The sequence below is a fragment of the Leptinotarsa decemlineata genome, unplaced genomic scaffold (genome assembly GCF_025532065.1).
Source record: "Leptinotarsa decemlineata unplaced genomic scaffold, Ldec_3_MD MMD2_P_RNA_scaffold_9, whole genome shotgun sequence".
NCBI lineage: Eukaryota > Metazoa > Arthropoda > Insecta > Coleoptera > Chrysomelidae > Leptinotarsa > Leptinotarsa decemlineata.
The window spans coordinates 15,295,930-15,319,058 of NW_027412536.1; the positions used below are offsets into that span (position 1 = coordinate 15,295,930).

The window sequence follows — 23,129 nt, forward strand, 5'->3', positions numbered from 1 at the left end:
GTGACTTGTCACATTTGATTCCACCAAGAGCGGTACATATCAGAAGAACGCGATGGACTGTGGCTACTCATCGTTTTGAGGTTCAACTCAGTACACCTCGAACTTCACTGTTTAAGAACGCTTCCATCCGAGAACGTTTCTCCAAATGGATTCAATCTCCAGCGATTAGAATCCAATGTGAATCGCTACTTTCGCACAGGCACAATCCGCGGTCCACAGGCTGTATCTTTGACAGGACTGCAATAAAGTGTTACTTTAATTAACCACAAATGTGAATGTGTTCAAGGCCTGCTCATTCGTATTGATTGACGAATAGAACCACCCCCCCCGGAAGTCAGATGCGGATTCATACCGAGTCATGAAGCCTGACGCTATCATTCCTATACGCCAGGGCCTCCAATAGGTTGAAGACGGCTCTGAGTTTCATTGTGAAAAAAGGTGATTCAGAACTGATAATAATGTCTACAACAGGTCTCGCAAATGTATATTTGACCGCAGTTAATTAAACCATATTAAAATCGATATTAATTTTAATACAGTAAAAACTTCCGTCGTTTTGAATTATTAGAGGGATGAAAAAACTATGAACTAGAATTGAAAGGAAACATAAAAACGCCTTCACAGTGAACTCCTTTCTCATTAACTCACTCTCATCGAAACAATCTGCCGTAACGCCACATCGAGAGTAATCAGCCTGTCAATCGAAGCAAACAAAAGCTACAAATTATAGAATTAACCGTCCCATCGAAAAATTGGCCATTAGATGTGATGCCATAACAAGACTCAATTACATCAATAGGAATAGTAAATTATTTCAAGATTATTATTTTAAGTGGCGTAGGATACAACTAGGATATAAAAGAGTCGGGACAAAAATTTTTGTTCGAGTATGTGGTGCGAATTTGAAATGATGGGTGAAAACGACGACGACAACAGTGAGTTGAGTGAACATGCAAGGTTCTTAACCAAAGGTAACTAGATTAGGAAATTCGATATGTGTTTCCTGATTGGAAATTGTCTTAAAAATAACTGGGGAACAAAAACTAGCAATGTTTTGTTCATTTTTAAGTTTTACCTCCAATTTTCAGCCACCCCAAGTTTATTGGAACTTTTCTACGTGTGATGTTTCATTATTTTGACTGATCTTTCTCAAAATTTATTAGACTGTTTAGGGATTGATTGAGAAAATGCTATCACATTTTTTGTATAATTTCTCATCTGATAATCACTATCGATGTTAAATTTCATTCGGTGTGATTCTGACTGTGAAGATTCAACAACCGATTTCAACGTTTATACTTCAATCTCTAAAGTATGCTTTTCGATTCGAACTGTCCGATAATTCGGAAAGTTACCAATTCGAGTACCAGCAAAATCCAAGCTCTTGATTAATCCACAATCCTAATTTTTTAGTTCAGTTTTAGAAGTAATATTTCTATTACAGGTATTGATTAATATTTGGGAGATCAATTTTCTTGAAACACATCACATCTGGTTTTCTGCCGTAATGTTTACAAATCAACCGTTATAAATTAACAGTGGAGTCTCTACTCCACTGATTGATAATTGCGAATTGCTGGATGGAAATTTGAGTAACGGTGGAATCTTTAACTATTATTGATTGATAGTTGCAAATTGCTGAATGGAAGTACAGTAATAACACTAATTTTACTAGAAATAAGACCGAAGCCAGAATTATTTTCAGCTATTTCATATTTCATTGTCAACCTCAGTAAAAAAGAAGTAAATGAACGTGAAAATTAAACAACTCTGTTCATTTAGAGATACTCGTTTTCCATTGATAACTATTTTGGATCCATAAATTATTTATTGAAATGAGTACATAGTTCCTTTGAACTCGGGTTGTATATGCATGAAGTGAATTCAAACTATTCACTAATATAGAAAGCTTTGTATAATAATAATAGTAATATAATTGCACCTCCCGTATCTCGAGAACTTTTGGAGGCTAAGCGAGTTTTTCAAAATATTAAATACTGATTACTACGCTTATAATCCTGATTTCATTCCTTACTTTAACAAATCGTTATGATATTTTTCATCATTCAACAGCATTGATTCCTGAGGTATTCGTTTTTTGATGAATGAAAGTAATGATGAACTATTATTACCCAAAAACATGCACTTTTCCCAATGACAAAAACTTCTATACTATTCTCGACGCGCATTTGACCAGCCAAGTTGGTATCTTCACTTTGGAATCCAGGCTTGAAATAGTTCACTTCATTGATAGAATCGTCAATATTTTTTTATGATTTTAGCATTGAGCTCTTTCCTCAATTGATTTTGCGATTTTAATAAACTTAGACTTCAGATACAAAGATCATCAGTCAAATGTGAAAAACAGAAAAATTGCATCGTACCGCTTCTAACTTCAATGTATATTCCAAAAAAGAAACAAAAATAAAACATCTGGAGTAATGTATTTGAGTTTATTACAGTGACACACTTAAGATGAAGACACCCCTGTATTCTAGTCAATTTTGAAATCATATATCTGATTTTTGGTACAGACCTTCACGGGCCGTACTTTTCGCAATACTTATCCCGTTTGACTGCCTTAAACCCTGCCTACTGTGTTCCTGCGAAAAGGGCAAATTCTCGATATTATGCTTTGCATTGATAACACCGTAATGTTATTTTTAAAAGTTGCTTGGAAATCGATTTCGATCTACATACAGTATTTCAACGCAAATTTCGATTTTCAATTGATGGTTCCAAATAAGAAGCTACAAAAATGATGAATTCGTTATAATGTAGAAATAAGAATGAAAAACCCAATATTCATTATGAAAAAAATCAAATTTTGATTACCAGTTACTAAAAAAGACACAGAGACCGGTCGAAATTAAATGATAATAAAGTGAATTCAACAGGAAATGAAATAAACACTAATATTGAAAGTCATTTCAAAATATTGTCTCTTTCAACTGGCCCACCCTCAATTCTGATATATATTTCAATTCTTCTTCTATTATAATTGGCCACTCTCCCAAGTTCAGGAACACTTATTTCACGGCAGATTATCTGTACTCTTACAAAGTTCTTGTCGATTTTGTAGCCTAAACTCATAAATCCTATTCTTGACAATTCCCCAGTAGTAAAAATTCATTGTAGTTAGAAATCACCCTTTAAAAGGTAAGACCTCGTTAATCCTTAGCTCGCACAAGTTTCGACTTCTGAGGGCTGTCGTTCGTAGGGGTGCGACAGCTGGTTAACGGAACAACAGATTTTAAACAGAACAGAAACAGATGTCAGGAGAGCGAGGAAGTCATCGTTCATATTGGCTACTTCCACCAACCCAACGTAATGAAAAACATTCGTTTAACCACTCTCGAACTATTCGAAAATTATGAATTGAACCTCCATCTAGCTGAAAGTACATCTTTTGTCCCATATTGAGGGGTAGATTTTCAATGATTGTTCATGATTCATTATCAAAAAAATTCAAGTCGTTCAGCGTTAACGGTATCACTGAAGAAAAACGGTCCAATAATTCTGTTGCCTAAAATACCATACCATACATTAACTTTTTGCAAGTATTGGTCCTTATAGTTTATAACTCAGTGGAGATTTACAGTAGATCAGTATCTGCAATGGTTCACTACCATTGGTAGTGAACGTATCCTCATCAGTGAAAAATATTTTTCTTAGTAAATTTCTATCATTTAAAAAATCCCAGTCTAATCGTTTATATTCGTCAGCTTCCTTCAATGTGCGCAAGAACTTTGGTTTGAAAGGTTAAATTTTATGACGAACGGGACATCTGCTTTTCTCTTTACTCAAATTCAATTGCTCAGACCTTTCACGCAAACTGATTTGGGGATTGTCACGAATTGAAGCTGAGACATGATCATCATCATGGTATAGCTAACTAATTTCGTTATTCAATAATCATTAATCATTTCTGATTATATAAGAATCACAATAACTATATAGGTATATATATATATATATATATATATATATATATATATATATATATATATATATAATATATATATATATATATATATATATATATATATTTAGATAGATAGATAGATAATATATTACCTTTTTGTGCCATTTGTACAATGTATAGGTTCGTCACATAGAATAAGAAATATTGTACAGTAAATAAAAATTGTATGACGCAAATATCACAAGAAACAAAATACATCATATTAAAAGATTAGACTCATCAATTTTCATGTATGGTTCATATACTCATTCAGATCATAAAAACATCTATTCGAAAGAAATTTCTTCAATTCCACCTTGAACTTTTTTGGTGAAAGTTGCATTAGGTGATTTGGCAATAGATTATAGAGGTGAACACCCGCCCATTCTGGGGCAGGTGTTCACCCGCATGCATGGCGCCATGCATCCGAATCTTATCCACTGGTATCTTTTTCTCGCATTGTTCACCATCGCCATTGGAATCACTACACTGGAAAAAGTCTGCGTTGTTATTACATTCGTTATTACTATTAGTACTTGTCCAAGGATGCCACATTTCAAACAAATGATAAAAAATTTGAGTAGTTATAACTGTACCAATATCGAATTTCAACCCTCAAACAGCAATCAGTTCCTGAACTGAACACGACGGCGATAACCATCTCCGCATTCCCGATTTCTATTCGTCATCGTAACATGACTTCAAATTTAATTTTATGACTCTTCAGCCAGTCATAAAATTCGGTAGTAAAAATTATCCAATACGATCCGCCAATTCTACAGTCCACGTGTACTATGTATTGGTGTTTTGGCCTTTGAGAGTGCCGCCAACTTTAAGAGTGCACAATATCATTTACTTCGACTCGATATCAATGTGGATTGTCACTAGCTGGACTTCGTGTTTGAGTAAAAAGTTTATTTACGGAGGCTGCCGTTCCATATCGATTCATGAGCAACTTATGTGCTACTTCGATCACCATCGCCATATAACCTTATTATTTCATTTTTTTCTCATTAAGACGACCAATAGAAATATCTTTCCTGTTTTTGACGCAATTACTTCAAACTGACATTTGGGGGATAAATAGTTAATTTATTTCCATGACTCTCTAGCACAAATTGAAAACTGTTGAAACACAAAATATGAGATTGCTTTGAATCATTCATAATGATGATTTTCCATACAAAATCAGACACATTTTCACATCCAATCATATTTAACAGAAATTTGAAAAATTTATCAAAATTGGAGACAGGCTAGTAAAGCATTCGTAACATTCGATGAAAAGATAATTTTCAATTTTAGTTATTTCGGAACTTGTATTTTATTTATTTTGACTATTTCATCATTTCTGTTGCTTTTTATTCAGAACCATTAATTGAAAATTGGAGTTGAATATGAAAATTACAAAAAAAATCTAATACCGAATTTTGGGTTGGTATGTAGGCTCGAAATCGATTTCTCAGCAACTTTTTCAAATAACGCATCTCCAACACAAAGTGAAATATCGAGAATTTGCTCATTTCGCGGGATCGCAGATCACTCGGGCTAAGTATTGCGAAAAGAGCCACCCATGAAGGTTTACGTCTGTACCAAAAATCAAATCACCGCTTTCAAAAATACTAAAATACAGGGGTGCTTTCATTTCAAGGGTGTCACACTGATATCTGTTCTCGAAAATGTGTATTTGACAGAATCTGATACAAACAGATGACTAGAACAGTTATTCATTCAGAAAATTATGTGCATCGGTATTATTCAAATGGGAAGTAAATATATGTATGTATAAAATTGTGTACATTGTCATCCCCAAAGTATGCACCATATGGAAAACTTATTTATTGAGGGTTTTTCGACAAAAAGTTATTCCTGATAAGAGTTTATGCATTCCCTAAAACTGAACAAGCACCATTAGAACACACGTAATATACGAGTTTTTTACCCATTTTTTTAATGGGGACTAGGTACGAAAAAAAAATTGCTGAAACGATAAATATACAGCATTCTGTATAAGATGGTTTATTTTAAAAGCCTGTGAAATAACGAATTACACAATTATGGTAATTACGAATTACACAACACAACTATTGAAAATTATGTTACTCTTCAAAAAACTGACCACGGTCAGTTTTTTTGAAGAGTAACATATTTTTCAAAGTTTTTGGTACAAAGTTATTTTAATTTTTTGTTAATTCAATGATATCAAATCACAAAACATAAAAATAAAATAGGTAATTCGGAACAAACTCATTGATTTTCTGGAGACTTTCTTGTCCAAAATGATTTTCCAAAATAATCTCCAGAAAATCAATGAGTTTCTTCCAAAATACCTATTTTATTTCGACGTTTTGTGATTTGATATTATTGAATATTAATTTCTTGTTACGATGAGTAATTTTCGGTGTTAACAAAAAATTAAAATAACTTTGCAACAAAAACTTGACCGTGGTTAACACCACAGTTGTGTAATTCGTAATATTTCAGGCTTTCAAAATAAACCATCATATATAGGATGCTGTCTATTTATCGTTTTAGCAAATTTTCATTTTTCGTAGAGTCAATTTGAAAAAATAGATAAGAAAATAAAACTCCACTGAGATAGCCGTGACTTCAAATCTAGATGTATTTTTCGATGCTGAATAACTTTTCCTGCTAATATTTCCTGAGATTTTTCAAAATATGAATACTTTACTTGTGTCTCAAAATCAAATATTTGAAGGCTCCTCGTATATTTCGTGTGTTTTACTGTATTTTGTTAGTGCATGTTTAGTTTCAGTGGATGCACAAGTTTTTATCAAGAATAGCTTTTTGTCTAAAACCCCTTAATAAATAAGTTTTCCATATGGTGCATACTTTGGGGATGACACTGTATTATTCATGAAAACCACATTGAAGAATATTTTTATATTTCAAGGGGCTTTTCTGCTCACCCCTTCACATGACCTGAGTCTGGACAAAGCGGCCAACATTTGCGACAAGCTCAACTTCAGAGGAAGTTTCAGCTTGACAAAGACAGCGACAGGAATACTGTTCAAATTTTCAGAACCGGATGATTTCCAGCAAGTTTTCAGGAAAGGATTTCATAAAGTAAGTTTTGATTTGAATGGAAATAAAACGAAAAAATCAGAAGTGACAGAAAAGGATCGTTATATATTAGGCCGTTTCTTTTATCATGTGGTAGCATTGCTATATTCTAAACCGTAATATGAAGACGATTGAATGGAAAAGAGGTAACATTAAGATATGTTTAAGATATTTTTTTCCGTTAACCAGCTGTCGCACCACTACGAACGACAACCCTCAGAAGTCGAAACTTGTGCGAGCTAAGGATTAACGAGGTCTTACCTTTTAACGTGTGATTCCTAACACGGGTTGGACGATAGCAAGTGAAGATCGATCGTTCAGACTAGGACTTGAACCACCGACCAACACGGCAGTCAATTCGAGTGAGTGAACAAACCACCCACGCCGAACTGCTTGGCTACCGACCGACCATCGAGAACCAATACAATGGTCGAAGAAAATTCACGAGGAATCTCGCCTTCTTCGAGTTATATGGGAAAAACAAAAAATGCTGTTTCTATTTTTTTTTCGAATGGTATTGTTATTTCGGAGAATAATAAAAAATGGAAAAGAAAAATGTTATCGTATTCGAAGTGTACAATGACGATGTAATAATAAATATTCGATAAAACGTTTAGTGTCAACATGGCCACCATCAACTTTTTTTTAAATACCGACCTGTCTTTTTTATTACAGATATTGATGAAGCGATGAATTCACAATCCAAGGGTATATCACATTTGATATTTTCTTAGTTTCATTTGAAATAACCACCATCATCAGTGACAACAATTTTAAATTACGATCCTGTCGTTACTTCTTTTGTAAATTGTTTCGATTTCTTCAAAATATAATTCAGACAATCCAATAAATTCGACAGGTAGGTACCCTTATACGATAGAAGTTCCTACTTTTTCGTTTTGTGAATTTTTGTAATGGCGTAATCCTTCTTTCAATCCTAATCAATTTCAATTTGTAATTTTTTTTTAATTCTCAATCCTGGGAGTAACGAAAATTGCTATTTAGTTATGCAAAATCAAATAAAAATTCTCCTTTGACAAGGAATATGTATGTTGAGCTATACCCGAATTGTCGTATTCTGAACATCCAAATTTTTAGACGACTAGAAAGAAATTTGAGAGACTATGGTGCATTTGACGGAAAGAAAACAAGAAAATGTGTAGTAACTGAAAGTGTGAGGAATCAAATAAATGTTATGGGTAAACAAATATTACCACATACAAGTTTACACAGTGAAAACATTTTTATAATTTAGAATTGGCCAGTTACAAAAAGTATGCTAATCAAGATTGTTCTATACGAGAAATTGTCAATGAAATGGGTATTTCTGTAAAATCTACCAGGACTATTTTGTAAAAGAACAAAGGTAAATGCTACAGGATACGCAAAGTTCATCACCTCAATGAAAGAATGAAAGGAGAGTACGATTTGCGAAGGGGTTAAGACGTAGAAATAGAGGAGTTGGATGGATGGACGAATCAAAATTCATCAACATTGGTTGGTTTAACAGAAATATAGGTAGAATAATACAAATGAACATTCACATAAGGAAACCAATTTCCAAGAAAGCTTCGGAAAAAATGTTTGGTAGGGAATTGTGGGAACAAATATCCTTGGCCCTTTCATTTACGATGATCATTTGAAAAGTGAAATGTATCTTCATTTTCTATTCAATGAATTCGATGGCTACTTAGATATAATGTTTTCAACAGGACGGCGCTCCTTCCCATAATAGTGACGAAACATTTAGATGCAATATTCCGAAGAAAATGGATTGGAAACAATCCACCAATTAACTGGGCAGCTCGATCCCCAGATTTTACCCCATTAGATTCTTTTGCCACAGAAATTGCCTAGACCGACAAATTATGTGCATTCAACAAAGAGTTCGAGCATTTAATGTAGATTGCCATGTAACTTTGATTTTCCGTATTGGTTTCATTTTTCCCAAAAGTTCATGATAAAATAAATTGTTTTTCTGTTTGATTGTTGTCACTGATGATGGTAGTTATCTCAAATGAAACGCCATAAAAATATCAAATGTGATATACTATTGGATTGTGAATTTATCAATATCTGTAATAAATAAGACAGGTCCGTATTCAAAAAAAAGTTGATGGTGGCCATGTTGACATGAAACGTTTGATCAAATATTTATTAATACATCGTTCGAATACAATTACTTTTTTTGCATTTTTTGATATTCTCCGAAATAAGAATTCCATTCGAAAAAAAACGAAAAACAGCCGTATAACTCTGGAAGGGTATGAGTCCCCGTATATTTTATTTGGCCATTGTATTGTTCCCGATGACAGTTACCTTTTTTCCCATTCAATCGTCTTTGTATCTATTACGGTTTAAAATATAGCAGTGTTACCACATGATAGAAGAAACGACCTGTATAAAAATAGATTCATTACTTAGTTTCCGAACATTTCAGACATTTTTATGAATATGAATGGCAGTACCTGCCAATTCAAAAATTTGTAAAATTTTTATTTTTTCCCATAAATAGTGAGTGCATAACCATTTTTCAAATGACTATTATTGTATTGAAATTTTTAACATAACTCATAATTGAAAACCTGGCCAAAGTAAAGGTCTATGACCTTTACCTAGCTACTGTACTACTATTGAACTACTGTAGAATAGAAACCATGAATACCGATGATGAACAAGACTCTCCAAGACGGTCTGTCATGAATCCAAGCTTTCATATTGACCGCTGAATGAGATTCGTTGTCATTGCCTTGTCCTGCACAGACTGGTTGTTTAAGGTTAATTGCGCACAACAATGTATTCAGGTTCAGTCTAGGCCTATGGCAGATCGAAATAGTGCTGTTCGATGTTAAATCATTAATGCTTTTTGAGTTTTGGTTTTTATTATGTCAAGAGTATCTATTAGGGAAACTATAGCTGCCCATCCAGTAATTGTGTTTCTTTTTCAGGTAACAGGTGGTAGGTTATACAGAAAAGTGTCCATACCCTGCAGACCTCAGAAAACGTTTTCTCTGTTAGTTTATGAAGTACCATCCGATCTACCAGAAGATGACATCAGGGCCAGTCTCTACCGGTATTGCTCAGTGGTAAGAAAATCAAAATCAAATGTATTTTACATTATTCAAAATTCATACATTTTTTTAAAAATCATACTGATGAAAGAAGGAATGTCAACTGTGATTGAGAAGTTTCGCTAGTAGAAACGAAAGAAAGTATTGAGAAGACTGTTTTTCGGAGAGCATACTGCATACCAAAATAATGTATTAATATTGTCAGGTAGATTGAGTTGTACTAGATCAATAAAATAATCTTCTGAATGTGCACGGCTGGTGTAAACCTTGAAGTAGGAATGGGTCAATTGAGGCTGAGCCTATGGCGAGAAGCGCTTACTGCGCAACCTTTGCTTCAGGCAACCAGTGACGCAATTGAACCCAGGTTTGTGTTTAATAAATCCTCCAAAATACAAATAAAACAGAACACAGAGTCAGATGCTACAAATGCAATACGCATATATACAGACGGCTCAAAAACCAAAGAAGGCTCAGGATGTGGAGTGTACTCCAGATCACTAAGCCTAAGGATTGAGTGGGAAATGAGAAAAAATACTAGCGTGCACCAAACAGAACTGGCTGGTATCTCAATCGCCACAAAAGGAATAACCAGGAAGGGAATTTCTGGCAAAACATAACAATCTACAATGATAGCTGCCAGCCCTATTAGCGTTGAACAGACAATGTGTTATGTCAGGGCTAGTACTAGAGTGTAACCAAGACTTAGCCAAAGCGTACGCATAGAATAATATCATCCTGAGGTCGATTAAAGGAGTTAAGGTAGAGCCAAGAAGATGTTAGCACAGCCAGCTGCCGAAACGCTCGTATATAATAAATAGAAATTATAGATTTTATCGAGTGGGTATGATATGAAAATCAAAAATGAAACAATTAGTGGACACAACACTCCAAAAGTGGGGCAAACCGCGGACACGTGTTTCTGGCTATTGGCCTAATCAGCGCGGTGCAGCCAAGTGTAAAGATGGGCAACACTTGTTTGCCGAAAGCAGGTTGGCGGTTGGCTCCTGTTGTTGACTCCGTGCATATGTGTTGTTTTCTGCTTTCGGCAAACAAGTGTTGCCTATCTTTACACTTGGCTGCACCGCGCTGATGAGGCCAATAGCCAGAAACCCGTGTCCGCGGTTTGCGCCACTTTTGAAGTGTTGTGTCCACTAATTCCGGGTGTTCATCCGTTGTGTACTATTCGATAGTCGACGTTTCGTTATCATCTCAGATGGCATTATCAAGACGTGTTACTGCTTCGCTTCGAGAGGTATATATATATATACATATATATATATATATATATATATATATATATATATATATATATATATATATATATATATTTATATATATATATATATATATATATATATATATATATATTCCTGTAAAATTCTGAAAAAAATAGGAGGATATGGTTATATACCGATTGGTTCAGAAGGTATGCCGAAAATAATATCTAAAACCATCCCCGCTCCCAATGAAAACTCAATTTATTTTTTTGTTGTAAAGATATTGTGAATATTTTGTTTTTTTGTTATCGAATAATGATTCAACTACAAAATTATTTTCTTGTACTGGGTGAATCGAAACATTTTTATATGTTTTGCGCACTCTATGTTTCATTTTTCCTCAAAAAGCTTGTTTTAGAAACATGGGGTTGCATAGGTATATACCTGCATAGGTATTTGTTCGATAGTTGTAACAAAACCATTCAAAAAAAATTATGATTTCCAACATTGAAACATGTAAAACGAAACACTAGAGAAAAAACAATATATTTTCAAGTAATTAACCCTTTTCGGAATATGATTTTTGTAATGACAGTTCAGTATCTCTTGATATATTGAAGAGTGTCAACATAAAAACAATTCTAAAAATTATTGGAACTCTCATAAGGAAATAATGTATAGAATAGTTCACACCGTCAATAAGGTTTATTTTGAATCGATTGTACCAAACAATTTCCGGACCAGGTTTCCTATGAAATTATGACTTGCTAGAGTCTATATGTATGATGAAACAACATTGCCCATCCACTCGGTATATACCCATATAATCCCACATTTCATGAAAGTGATTTTCTGGCGGAAACCGAATATAAGAAGCATTTTATCACATTCCTTTTAAAAAACCTAACTTTATGCATTGATATCAAAGATTTCCATACGAAACGTTTTCTGATAACTTCACTCCTTCATCTCATACTTCTATTTGGAGCTCAATGTGACACAGAATGCCTGGAGCAGATGATGCGCGTTTAGCTCACTCATCAGATATTTTGTTGCCTGTCATTTCCGAGTGTCCAGGCATTCAATACAGTCAATTTATTCCGATCCACCAGTTTTTTCAGTTCTTTGCAGGATTCCCAGACCGGTCTCGATGTCACTTTCGGTTAATCAATGTCCCCAGTACAAGCCAGGTTGTCTGTAAGAATATTGATTGGCTCATTTCATTGAGACATTGTATTAATATTCCTAGCGCAATGTGAAATTGTATTTTCGCTAGGAGGGCGGATGACCAAGCGGCTAGCTCTAATTTAAATAAAAGTTCTCGTATGTAAGAGAACTATTTTTCTAGGATTCATTCTATGCCCGAAATTTCAATTCTAACATTCACAACTGATATGATTCACTTAGATATGATTGAGGGATCAATTTCCAATCGAATCGTATGACTTGAGAGACTCAATACATCAGTAAAAGGAATACATTTTTTGAGGAGGTGAGTTAGGTACTACTTTGGGGGGAGGTTTACCTACTAATTTTTAGTCTCAATGGCATATATCCAAGAGAAATCATTTATTTCGATTTTGAACAGAACAACACTCTGACACCAGTCAGAGCAAAAAGGTTGAAAAAAATTCAGTAATGGTCGAACATTGAAGGAATATGGTGTATTTCATCAGTTCGGACTTCAATTGTCTAATCCCTGAAAGAAATTAAAAAGGGATTTCAAATCAATTTATATTATATTTGACAATAGAAGTCCGAACTGAAAAAATACACCACGAAACATTGTCAACCACCTTCAAACAAATGAAGGACTATGTTAGTAACTAAATAATTAATAATAATAATAATATTCATTCACACAAAAAAATAATTACAGAGTATAATTGTGAATTATTATGAATAAACAAGAATATACTACGGAAACGGTAGGTACTGCTTGTGTGTGGGCGTATACAGCATGAGTATATGCAAACAAATTATTCGAGAGTATTATACTAAAATTATTGTGAGAGTAAAATAAGTATAATTATTAATGCAGACTACCATACAATATATTCACACAAATAGACACACTCTCATATAACATGTATGCTTTACACATTAAATTAATTGCAGGTAATATAATTAAGAATTATAGATTCTGCATATATTAGATAACATAATTGGTTCTGAACTTTCTGAGTGTTAATAATGTTGAATACTTTCAAATGTTTTTTATATATACAGAGGGATATATGTACATGGGGATCTCGTAAACGATAAGAGATAGAGTGTCAGATACCTATTCAATGATGTAAAACATTGAATATAGCTCTTCTGGTTCTGGAGATATACAGGAAAAACCAAAAAATCCCAAATTGTTTTTTTGCCTATATCTTCTTCATTCGCAGACATATTGAAAATCTGTCCACATTTTGCCAGTGGCACTCGATGGTGGCTGTTAGAATATGTTCGTGAATCTTTTATACAGGGTGTCATCTGACTTGTGCCACCCCCATATTTGAATTTTTGAATACGGACCTGTATTTTTTGTTGTAGATTTTGTATGGTCGACGTTCACTTCATACTGAGAAATTAAATTAAATTTTATATTTCGGAATGTTTCGGTAATATTTGATTATAATTTTGTGAATTAACCCTTTTAAATTCCGGCCCTGGAAATTGGTTAACTGCGTTGAATAAAAACACAATAGCAACTTCCACATCTCCCTATGTACCTTGAAGTTTATGGAGAGTTTTTTTTCCATTTTTAGATACCTATTCATATTTTTTCCATTGCTCTGAGCGTTTTCTACAATGAACTTCGAATAAGAAAACCTTTTATAATTATCTGAAATATATCTACATCAAAAATATATTATATGTGTTTTAATAGACAGAAAAAGAAATAATAACAATAATAATATCCGAAACGAACACTATAATTGTAATGAAAATTGAAATGAAGTAATTTATATAAGTAATCAAAAAAATTAATGGTACAATAAATATTCGAATTGGAGTCCATCCATTTCGAGACATTTTTGAACTTGGTTTTTCATATTATTTATTGCCTTAATACACTTAATACACTCGCTGCATTGTTGCGAAATCATTCATAATCCTTAATCTGGAGTTTTCCACATTTTCTATCTCTCTGCCAGCGTAAATCCTATTTTTCAATGTCCCCCATAGAAAATAGTCCGAAATAGTAAGATCTGGTGATATTGCAGGCCATCTTATTGGCTCCTTATTTGTCTCGAAATGGGAGGACTCCAATTCGAACATTTATTGCGCCAATAATTTTTTTGTGTATATAAATTACTTCAAATCAATTTTCATTACAATTATATTTTTCATTTCCGATGTTATTATTGCTATCATTTTTTTTCTGTTCATAAAAACACATATAATATATTTTTGTTGTAGATATGTTGCTATTGTGTTTTTATTCAATTCAGTCAACCAATTTTCAGGGCCGTAATTTAAAAAAGGTATAATTCACACAATTATAATCAAATATTACCGAAACACCCCGAAATCTGTTTAAAATCTGTTTAAAATCTGTTTAAAATCTGTTTTTCCGTTAACCAGCTGTCGCGAAATATAAAATAACATTTAATTTCTCGTTATAAAGTGAACGTCTACTATCCAAAAACTACAACAAAAATACTGGTCCGTATTTAAAAATTCAAAGATGAGGGTGGCCCAAGTCAGATGACACTCTATATAAAAAATTCATGAACATATTCTGATAGCTCACATCAAGTGCCAATAGCAAAATCTGGACAGATAGACTTTCAATATGTCTGCCAATAAGGAAGATATAGGAAAAAAATAATTTGGATTTTTTTTAATTTTTCCTGTATATTTCCAGAACCAAAAGAGCTATATTCGATTTTTTCACATCATTGAATTGAATACGCAACTTTTCTACAATTTAACCGACACTCTCACCCTTATCGTTTACAAGATCCCCATGTACAGAAACGAATTTGAATAGCCCTGTATGAAAGTGTTAACATGTCAAATGTTGAATAATAAATATTGAGATAAAAAATATAAAATTTTTGAATTTCAAAATATTTGAATATACCGATATACAGGTATTAAGTGCACTTAGGATAACATTATGGATATATAAAATTACTTTCAATTTAATTATTGACCGTATATTATGAGGAGGCGATGGTTTTATAAATAGTTTCAAATCTTTTTTTAATCTGAATGCTGACTTTTCGTTTGGCAGTGTTTCGGGAAGGAGATTAAATACTTTTGGTGCTAAATATTGATAGTATTTTTGGCCTAATGATTTCGAAGCAAAATATACTAAATACTCATTTTTTTCCTCGTAGTATAGGTATGAGAAGATTTAATAAGTTCGGGAAGAACTGAGTTGTAGCGATGTGGTCAAAGAATATTTGTCTGATATCAAAAATCTCAGACTCTTCATAGAGATCATCACTCGCGTATCTGTTCCAAAAGTAACTAGAAATAAGGTATGGCGTTTCGCGACACGTGTTTCATCTTCGGGCGGCACAATAATGTGTATTTTTATTACGTTATAATCAAGTATCGGTCAGCTCTATCATATTATTAAACGGCACCTCTGTCAATTTTATGTTGTTTCGAGAAAACCCAATGAACTTTCTGAACTAAATAATTTTTCTAATTGAAAAGTAAGGAATTATGTTATATATTAATACCTAGACGAGTAGAATTATATGATTTTCATAGCATCAACGCATCACCATTTCGAAAAAAATATATAAAAATTTCATTTGCTCAGCTATCTTTTAATACTGATAAGTTCAGTTATCGACTAGTGTCTCATTTGGTTAATGAAGACTATGAACTACCTAGGTTGAAAATATGTTAATTCAGACAATAATCAAGAAAGACATATGAAAACCTAGTAAATCTAGCGTAAACTCAGTAAACTTCGAAACTAACAATATAGAAAGATGCCTTGTTTTTGTTCACCTGAACTTTCATTTGTTGATATACCCAGGTTTTCTTTTCAACGCGTTTAAAAAATATAATAGATGCAGAACACACACCTAAAATGGGAAATTAAGGTGTTTTTTCTACATTAAAATATGCTTCTATTCTTAGAGATCACAAAACTCTACTCAACTCATCAATTGTATTATTGAATACGGATGGTAACAGACTGGAATAGTTAAGATATTTTCATCATCAGTTCCTGAAATTCTTCAATAGCAGAGGCTATCTGTGACTGTCATCTTCATTCATCAGATATTGAAAGAGAACAGGCTTATCAATACTCAGTTTGAATATTATAAGATCAATTAATTGGAAAATGTATGACCACAATGTACGTTGACATCGAAAATAATTTAGCAAATGAGTTATTACCATGACACAATGGACACAACCGTCCTGTTTCAAAAGTAACCAACGATAATATATTTTTCAAGTGACTCTTGTCGGAAATTTTTGTAAGAAGCAGTTAGGCAGAGGTTACTTTCGGAACATACAAGGCATGTTAAAAAAATAAGGTGAATGTTCAAATTTCCCGGGCTACGTACATATATTCATAGTTTCAGCTGTTTAGCATGTTTAGTTTGTTGGTGAGAGGCATGAAAGTCAGAAGTGTTTCGCGTGTTTGGTGATTTTCTGCTATCGAAAAAAATGGATCAAAGAATTTGCATCAAATTATGTGTAAAAAATGGAATTCAGTGCTCAAAAAACACTTGAAATGTGGACAGTGGCATACGGTGATTGTACTCTGAGTTATAAAAATGTTTACAAGTAGTAAAAGCTTTTCACAGAAGGTTGACAAGATGTGCATTACGACATTCCCCCTGGACCCCTCAGCATATCAACAACCGATGAAAATCTTGAGGAAGTGAAGAAAATTGTCATGGAGGATCATCGATTTACTGTTAGAGAAGTTGCTGATGACGTCGACATATCGCAAAGAAGTTTATTCCAAAATTGCTAATTTTCAACAAAAAAGAACCGTCGTATGAGCATCGCTCAGGAATAGTTAAATTACGTCAACGGCGACCCAGATTTGTTCAAAGGGTTGTAACTGCTGACGAATTATGGGTATATGGTTATGACAGGAGAGCCATGACAAAAAAGTAGGCCAAGTTCAATGGGCTTGTTTCATGATTTTTGGTTTACAGTTCATTTGGTAGTAATTTCAAATCGAAAAATAGTGTACTTTGTTTCAGCTCTCTAAATAGCGTTGTATTCCCGTAATTAATTATTGAAAATCGGAATTCCTAGGCCCGTGACGTCACGGGCCTAGTCCCGCTTTTTGTTTGATTGACCAATAGGAACAATACAGATAATGAACATTGCCAAATTATAAAATTCACGGAGCGTGTAAACAGTTTCTGATTCATTCGTGATTCAAAGTAAAATCACACTCACTTCCGACAACTAAATCTAAGAAGAAAGTGTAAGAAATGCATTGGAAGGGAGAAATAAAATAAACGCAATAAAAACGTTATTTTTGAAATATTTCCGGCAGTAGACATTTTCATGTTGATATCACAAAAATTTTAATAATGGAAGTGTATATGAACCTATCAACGTTTAAATTCATAAAAAAATTCTCCATATGAAATGAAATGTACTTGAAAATCATAGTTCTAAATAGAATTTAACGAGCTATATTTTTAAATGGTTCTCGAAGACTTATGAACCCTAATAAAATAAATCAATTATGCATTCATGCCACCCACCAAAAATAAGAAATTCAACGTTATATATTAGCCATATTGCCACCCAGTCAGCTATCTCTCTTGAATGTATTAGGCAATGTACTCTTTCTGATGTTTCATAACTTCGTATTTTTGTTAAAATAATTGACACTTGGCAACACCGCTGTAGACACGATCAATTTTATAAGTCATCAGACACGCGGCCAATTTAAACTCTTGCTTCTCGAATTTTTCTTTTTTCTACAAATATAAAGAGGTATTGGGACCGATTAGGCTCCATGAGTATAATATACCCCTAACTCGATCAGTCTATAAGCAAACCAGTATCATTTTCAATAGCATGAAACATGCCCGTTGAATGCCAAGGTTTTGCTCATTGTTTTCTTCGATCACCATGGCATAGTGCATCAGGAGTTCATGCCACATCGTCGTACGGTCAATAAGGAGTATTATCTTGAAGTTATGCGGCGCTTGCGTGAAGCAATACGAAGAAAACTTCCGATATTGTGAAAAAACAATTCGTGGCTTTTGCATTACGATAATGCACTTCGTCACTGCTTGTTCGTAATTTTTTGCATCAACGTAATCATGCCGCAGCCACCGTATTCACCAGATTTGTCCCCTTGCGTCTTTTTTCTATTCCCAAGATTGAAGAGACCCTTGAAAGGACAGCGTTTTGAGAAGCTCAAAACCGAATCACTGAGATAGCTCAAGGACATACAAAAAAGTGCATATCGGAACTGCTTCGAGAATTGGAAAAAAGCTGACACAAGGAGCCTGAGGTGGGCTACTTTGAAGGGAACAAAATAGATACTAATGAATCAATAAATATTTTCTCGTGAAAAATGAATATTCACTTCATTTTTTTCAGACCTCGCACCTTGAGTCTTTTAAACGGTTACTTTGTATATCAAACGCCGTAACTTTCAACCGGTGCTAATATCTTTATCAAACCGCTTGAAACATGGGCACATTTTGTAGCAGTCCTCGCGCGTGAGCAGTACAAGCAAACACGTTCTCACACGTTATCACGTGGTAACGAACATCGTCACGTGTTTTCATTGTGTTAACTCCACGTTACGGTATGATTTGGAGAAAATGTGTGAGACCCCAAGCGGAAATATTCAAGATTCTGAAAGCGGGGCGGATTTATGCCTCACGAATTAAATGCCTATTTGAATATTCACAATACATTATTTGAGTTCACAATACTGGGAAATATTTTTTGCATATGATAATTTCACATCGTTATTTATGATTTATATATTATTAGTTTTTTATATTATCAATTTATATGAATAGTCTGCGGTAGAAGTCCATTATATCTCGAAGTGGATTGTAGTAGATTTACGGTGAAGAAAAACTCAAAGTCGTCACCACAATTTGAAATCACCCTCAGATGTTAAAACGGTAAAGTCATCCATCAGCACATGTTTCGAACCTATACATGTTCATCCTCAGCTGATTTTTTTTAAATCCTACAATAAAAGAAGAACAACTTAACAATAGGTAATACAATGAAGTATAAAATTACTTACATGGAGAAAAAAAATTGTATAGTGGAGAAAAGTAAATAATCCCATGTTACCAATGAATAATTGGTCAAAGTGACATATGTTAATTATAATGAAAATTTTTATATTTAGTAATATGAAGGAAGTTTATAACACCCTAGCTATAAATGACTCAAGTATGGGTGACTTGCAGCCTTTATACCCACTAATTAACATCGAAATCAAAAATTCCATATGAAAACGAATTCTAATGAAAGATATCCGAATTGTATTGGATGAGAAAGGAGAATCAACTGTCAAAAACATATAAAGAAATAAAGTCGAGATGACATGGAATAATGACAAGAGACCTGCGAACACAGAACACAACAGAAGAAGGGCCACCACATACATATCGACTCCTGTTCTCAGTAAACAGATCCCATACCACATGCCTGCTTGTTACAATAATTTTAAAAAGTTATCCTATGAGTTTAATTGGGAGATCAGTAAGGTTGGAAGAACAACTGTTCCGATCAGCACCACCATGCGAGACATCTATTGCCCATGCATGGAATGAAGGAAAAGGTGCTAAACAACTGGAACATACCAACAAGCAACCATACCAATAAAATGAATAAAATAAAGATTTGTGGAAGATCAAGGCAGAAGAAATTTACTTGAAATTAAGGGAATTGGAAAACTTATTGCAATCAAACTGTACTTGTTCATTGAGAGAGGTAACATTGGGGTTATCAATAACAGAGTTGAATACAAAAATTTCAAGCAATTTGAGTGAAGTACCTTTTTGGCACTTTATCCAACATACTGAGTGGAACAATTTGGTTGTGAACAAGAAATTCTGTAAACGCCTGATTTATGGGAGATTGGTACTTTGTCTTTAGTATTGACTATCGATTTGGAAATAGGATCCATGGTATAAAAAAATATCATCAAATTACTGTCTTGTGAAACTTTACCTAAATTGGTCTATTTCTTATTTATTCCAAATTAGTGTTTGCAGGTTTCTTGTCATTGTTCCATGTTATGTCGACTTTATTTCTTTATATATTTTTGACAGTCGATTATCCTTTTCTCATTCAATTCAGTTCGGATCTCTTTCATTAGAATGCTTTTTCATGAGGAGTTATTTTATTTTGATGTTAATTAGTGGGTATAAAGTCTCCAAGCCTCCCATACATCAGTCATTCATAGCTAGGATGTTATAAACTTCCTTCATATTACTAAATATAAAAATTTTCATTATAATTTACATATGTCACTGTGACCAATTATTCATTGGCATTATTAGATAATTTTCTTTTCTTCATTATAAAAATGTTCTTCTCCATGTAAGTAATTTTATTCTTCATTGTATTAACTACTATTATTATTGTAGATGCGACTTTGAGTTTTTCTATATCGTAAATTATATGAATAAGGATAAAATGTTTTTGTTGCTAGTGCTGTTTGACTGAAAATTTTAACATGTGAATGTTCAATAATGAATAATTTTCAAATAATAGGAATTCACTCATAGATCGTAGAAAATTGTATAAACCTGTATATCTGGACTACAAAAAGGCTTTTAATTGAATCAATTACGACTTATTATTTGCCATTATGAATTACGTAGGCATCTGTTGGAATGATCTCAGTCATTATCGAATGTATGCCCATTTTTCGCAAACATAATTCAAGGTGGACAATGAGTCTCAATACTATTTATTAACTATATATATTGTCCAATTTAACAAAAACCTAAATAATGAAAATGTCAGAAACACTCTTTTTAGTTTTTCAAGTCAAAATTGATGTGATTCGATGACAAACAAGGATAAAAAACACATTTTCGATGATTATATTATATATTATAGAAATGCGAAAGGAACATGGTACTTTCCGTTGAAGGATTGCTTTCCTTTCCCAACTATTTGACACATATTATCAAGAGAGCTCTTCTCAACCTTGAAATATTCTACCATAGTACCTTCCAAAACGTTTATGGTACTTTTCCATCGGAGTTAGAAATCGCATATTGAAAGACCTCGTTAATCCTTAGCTAGAATGAGGTCAGACTCCTGAGTGTAGTCGTTCGTATCAGAACGGTATTACTGGAAAAATCAAAATCTGAACCTGATCCTTGGTTCCCGTCAATGTGACATGCCTCCATCAACAGTTTCGTAACTCATGTATGTCGCATTTTTTTGTTACTTCAAGCAGAGTATAATACTGACCAATAATTGATGAATGCGGTAACGCGACAGAAGTTTCGCTATTCAATAGCACCTTCAGCAATAGCATCTTCAATACTTACTAAATTAATGATTTGCTATAAGTATGTCACTTCGCTATGTATGTTTCGTCATAAAAATTCTATTCAATCTATTCAAAAATGTTTTCAAAGTAACTTCATGTTGATATTATGATTTCAGGTTGAAGTAACAAGAGTACCTCAAAAAATCGATCAACCCCCGGGCTCTCCACCGCCTATTCGCATCACGGTAGCCTCCTTAGATGAATACAACAGTCTCCTTCAGCAAGGGTTAGATTTTTACGGAGCTACATATTTTCCGACGGAACCACTGAAAAAAGACCAACTGAGAGGTAGCAAGGAAAAATTACTACCAGTCTTCGATTCTGCTGGATTTTCTAGAATTCCTCCTCCTCCAACTAGGCTTTTGAAACCTATACGATCATGAGAATTACTGAAAATTTGGTTGGTTGAACTCACATTTAGCAAAATAAAAAAGTACCTGGGGATAGTACGACCAAAAGTCATGATATTTTGCCGACAAAAACAAAGTCAAGGAAATAAGATTGCTAAACTAAATGTGAGTTCAGTAATTACTAATTTGGCATCATAATCGGTTCGAATAGGGCGAATCAGGTTTGAAAAATTTTTTTTCGACCATTTTTTGTTATGAGCTTCATCGACCTTCACTTGGAATGTTTACTAATGGACATGTGGTTTAATAAAATTAATATTCTGAAATACTTTTGTGCTATAGTAAGTTGAGTTCAATAGGTAAATACAATAATATCTGTACAGAAAACATGCGAACTTTAGGTTAGCGATTTCATTTTTAAGTGCACTTTCTATATTTTTGCAAATAAAATTCAAAAATCAAAACATTTTTTCTTATGTGCCTTATTGTTTTCTAAATATTAGCTGAATAACAGTTGTTAAAACTGAAATGGGACATAACAAAGTAATTATTGTTTTGAGCTCGGAACAAGTCAAAAAATGTCAAGTTTACGAAAGTGGAAACACCATTTAGTTAACCAAGTTTATCATGATGCATTCTGTTAATGGAAGGTCTTCCTACAGAAACTTCCGAACTTTGACGATTGATAACGGCCATCTTATTGAAGCTGCATCTGTCAAATTAGTTGTCAATTATTTAGTCAACTTTTTCAAATCACCGTGAACGGATACAGCATTCAACATGACGTGCGAATGATAATTATTTTCATCAAATTCGGTGTTTTGTTCGGACAACGTACCGCGCGCTTCGCCCAATTACCGGTCGCCATAATCGTCTCACCGAAAGGATTATTCGCAATGTGGTGGATAAGTGTAAGTCCACTGGCTCAGTGAACGATCGACCAATACCCGT

General features: G+C 33.6%; 1 protein-coding gene across 1 annotated transcript; it reads left to right on the forward strand.

Annotated features, from left to right (window-relative positions):
• Positions 1-838: 838 nt before the first annotated feature.
• Positions 839-22,642, forward strand: LOC141480553 (uncharacterized). Its single transcript, XM_074170699.1, has 4 exons — positions 839-971; positions 6,879-7,051; positions 9,997-10,134; positions 21,945-22,642. Exons 1-4 carry the CDS (start codon positions 890-892, stop codon positions 22,209-22,211), a joined length of 660 nt encoding a protein of 219 aa, XP_074026800.1. The 5' UTR covers positions 839-889; the 3' UTR covers positions 22,212-22,642.
• Positions 22,643-23,129: the final 487 nt, after the last annotated feature.

Excerpts from the sequence above, each read along its gene's own strand:
- LOC141480553 (XM_074170699.1), top strand. The coding sequence starts at position 890 with ATGTGGTGCGAATTTGAAATGATGGGTGAAAACGACGACGACAACAGT. Across the intron at positions 972-6,878 it reads TGCAAGGTTCTTAACCAAAG|GGGCTTTTCTGCTCACCCCT; the intron begins GTAACTAGATTA and ends TTATATTTCAAG. Across the intron at positions 10,135-21,944 it reads TCTACCGGTATTGCTCAGTG|GTTGAAGTAACAAGAGTACC; the intron begins GTAAGAAAATCA and ends TTATGATTTCAG.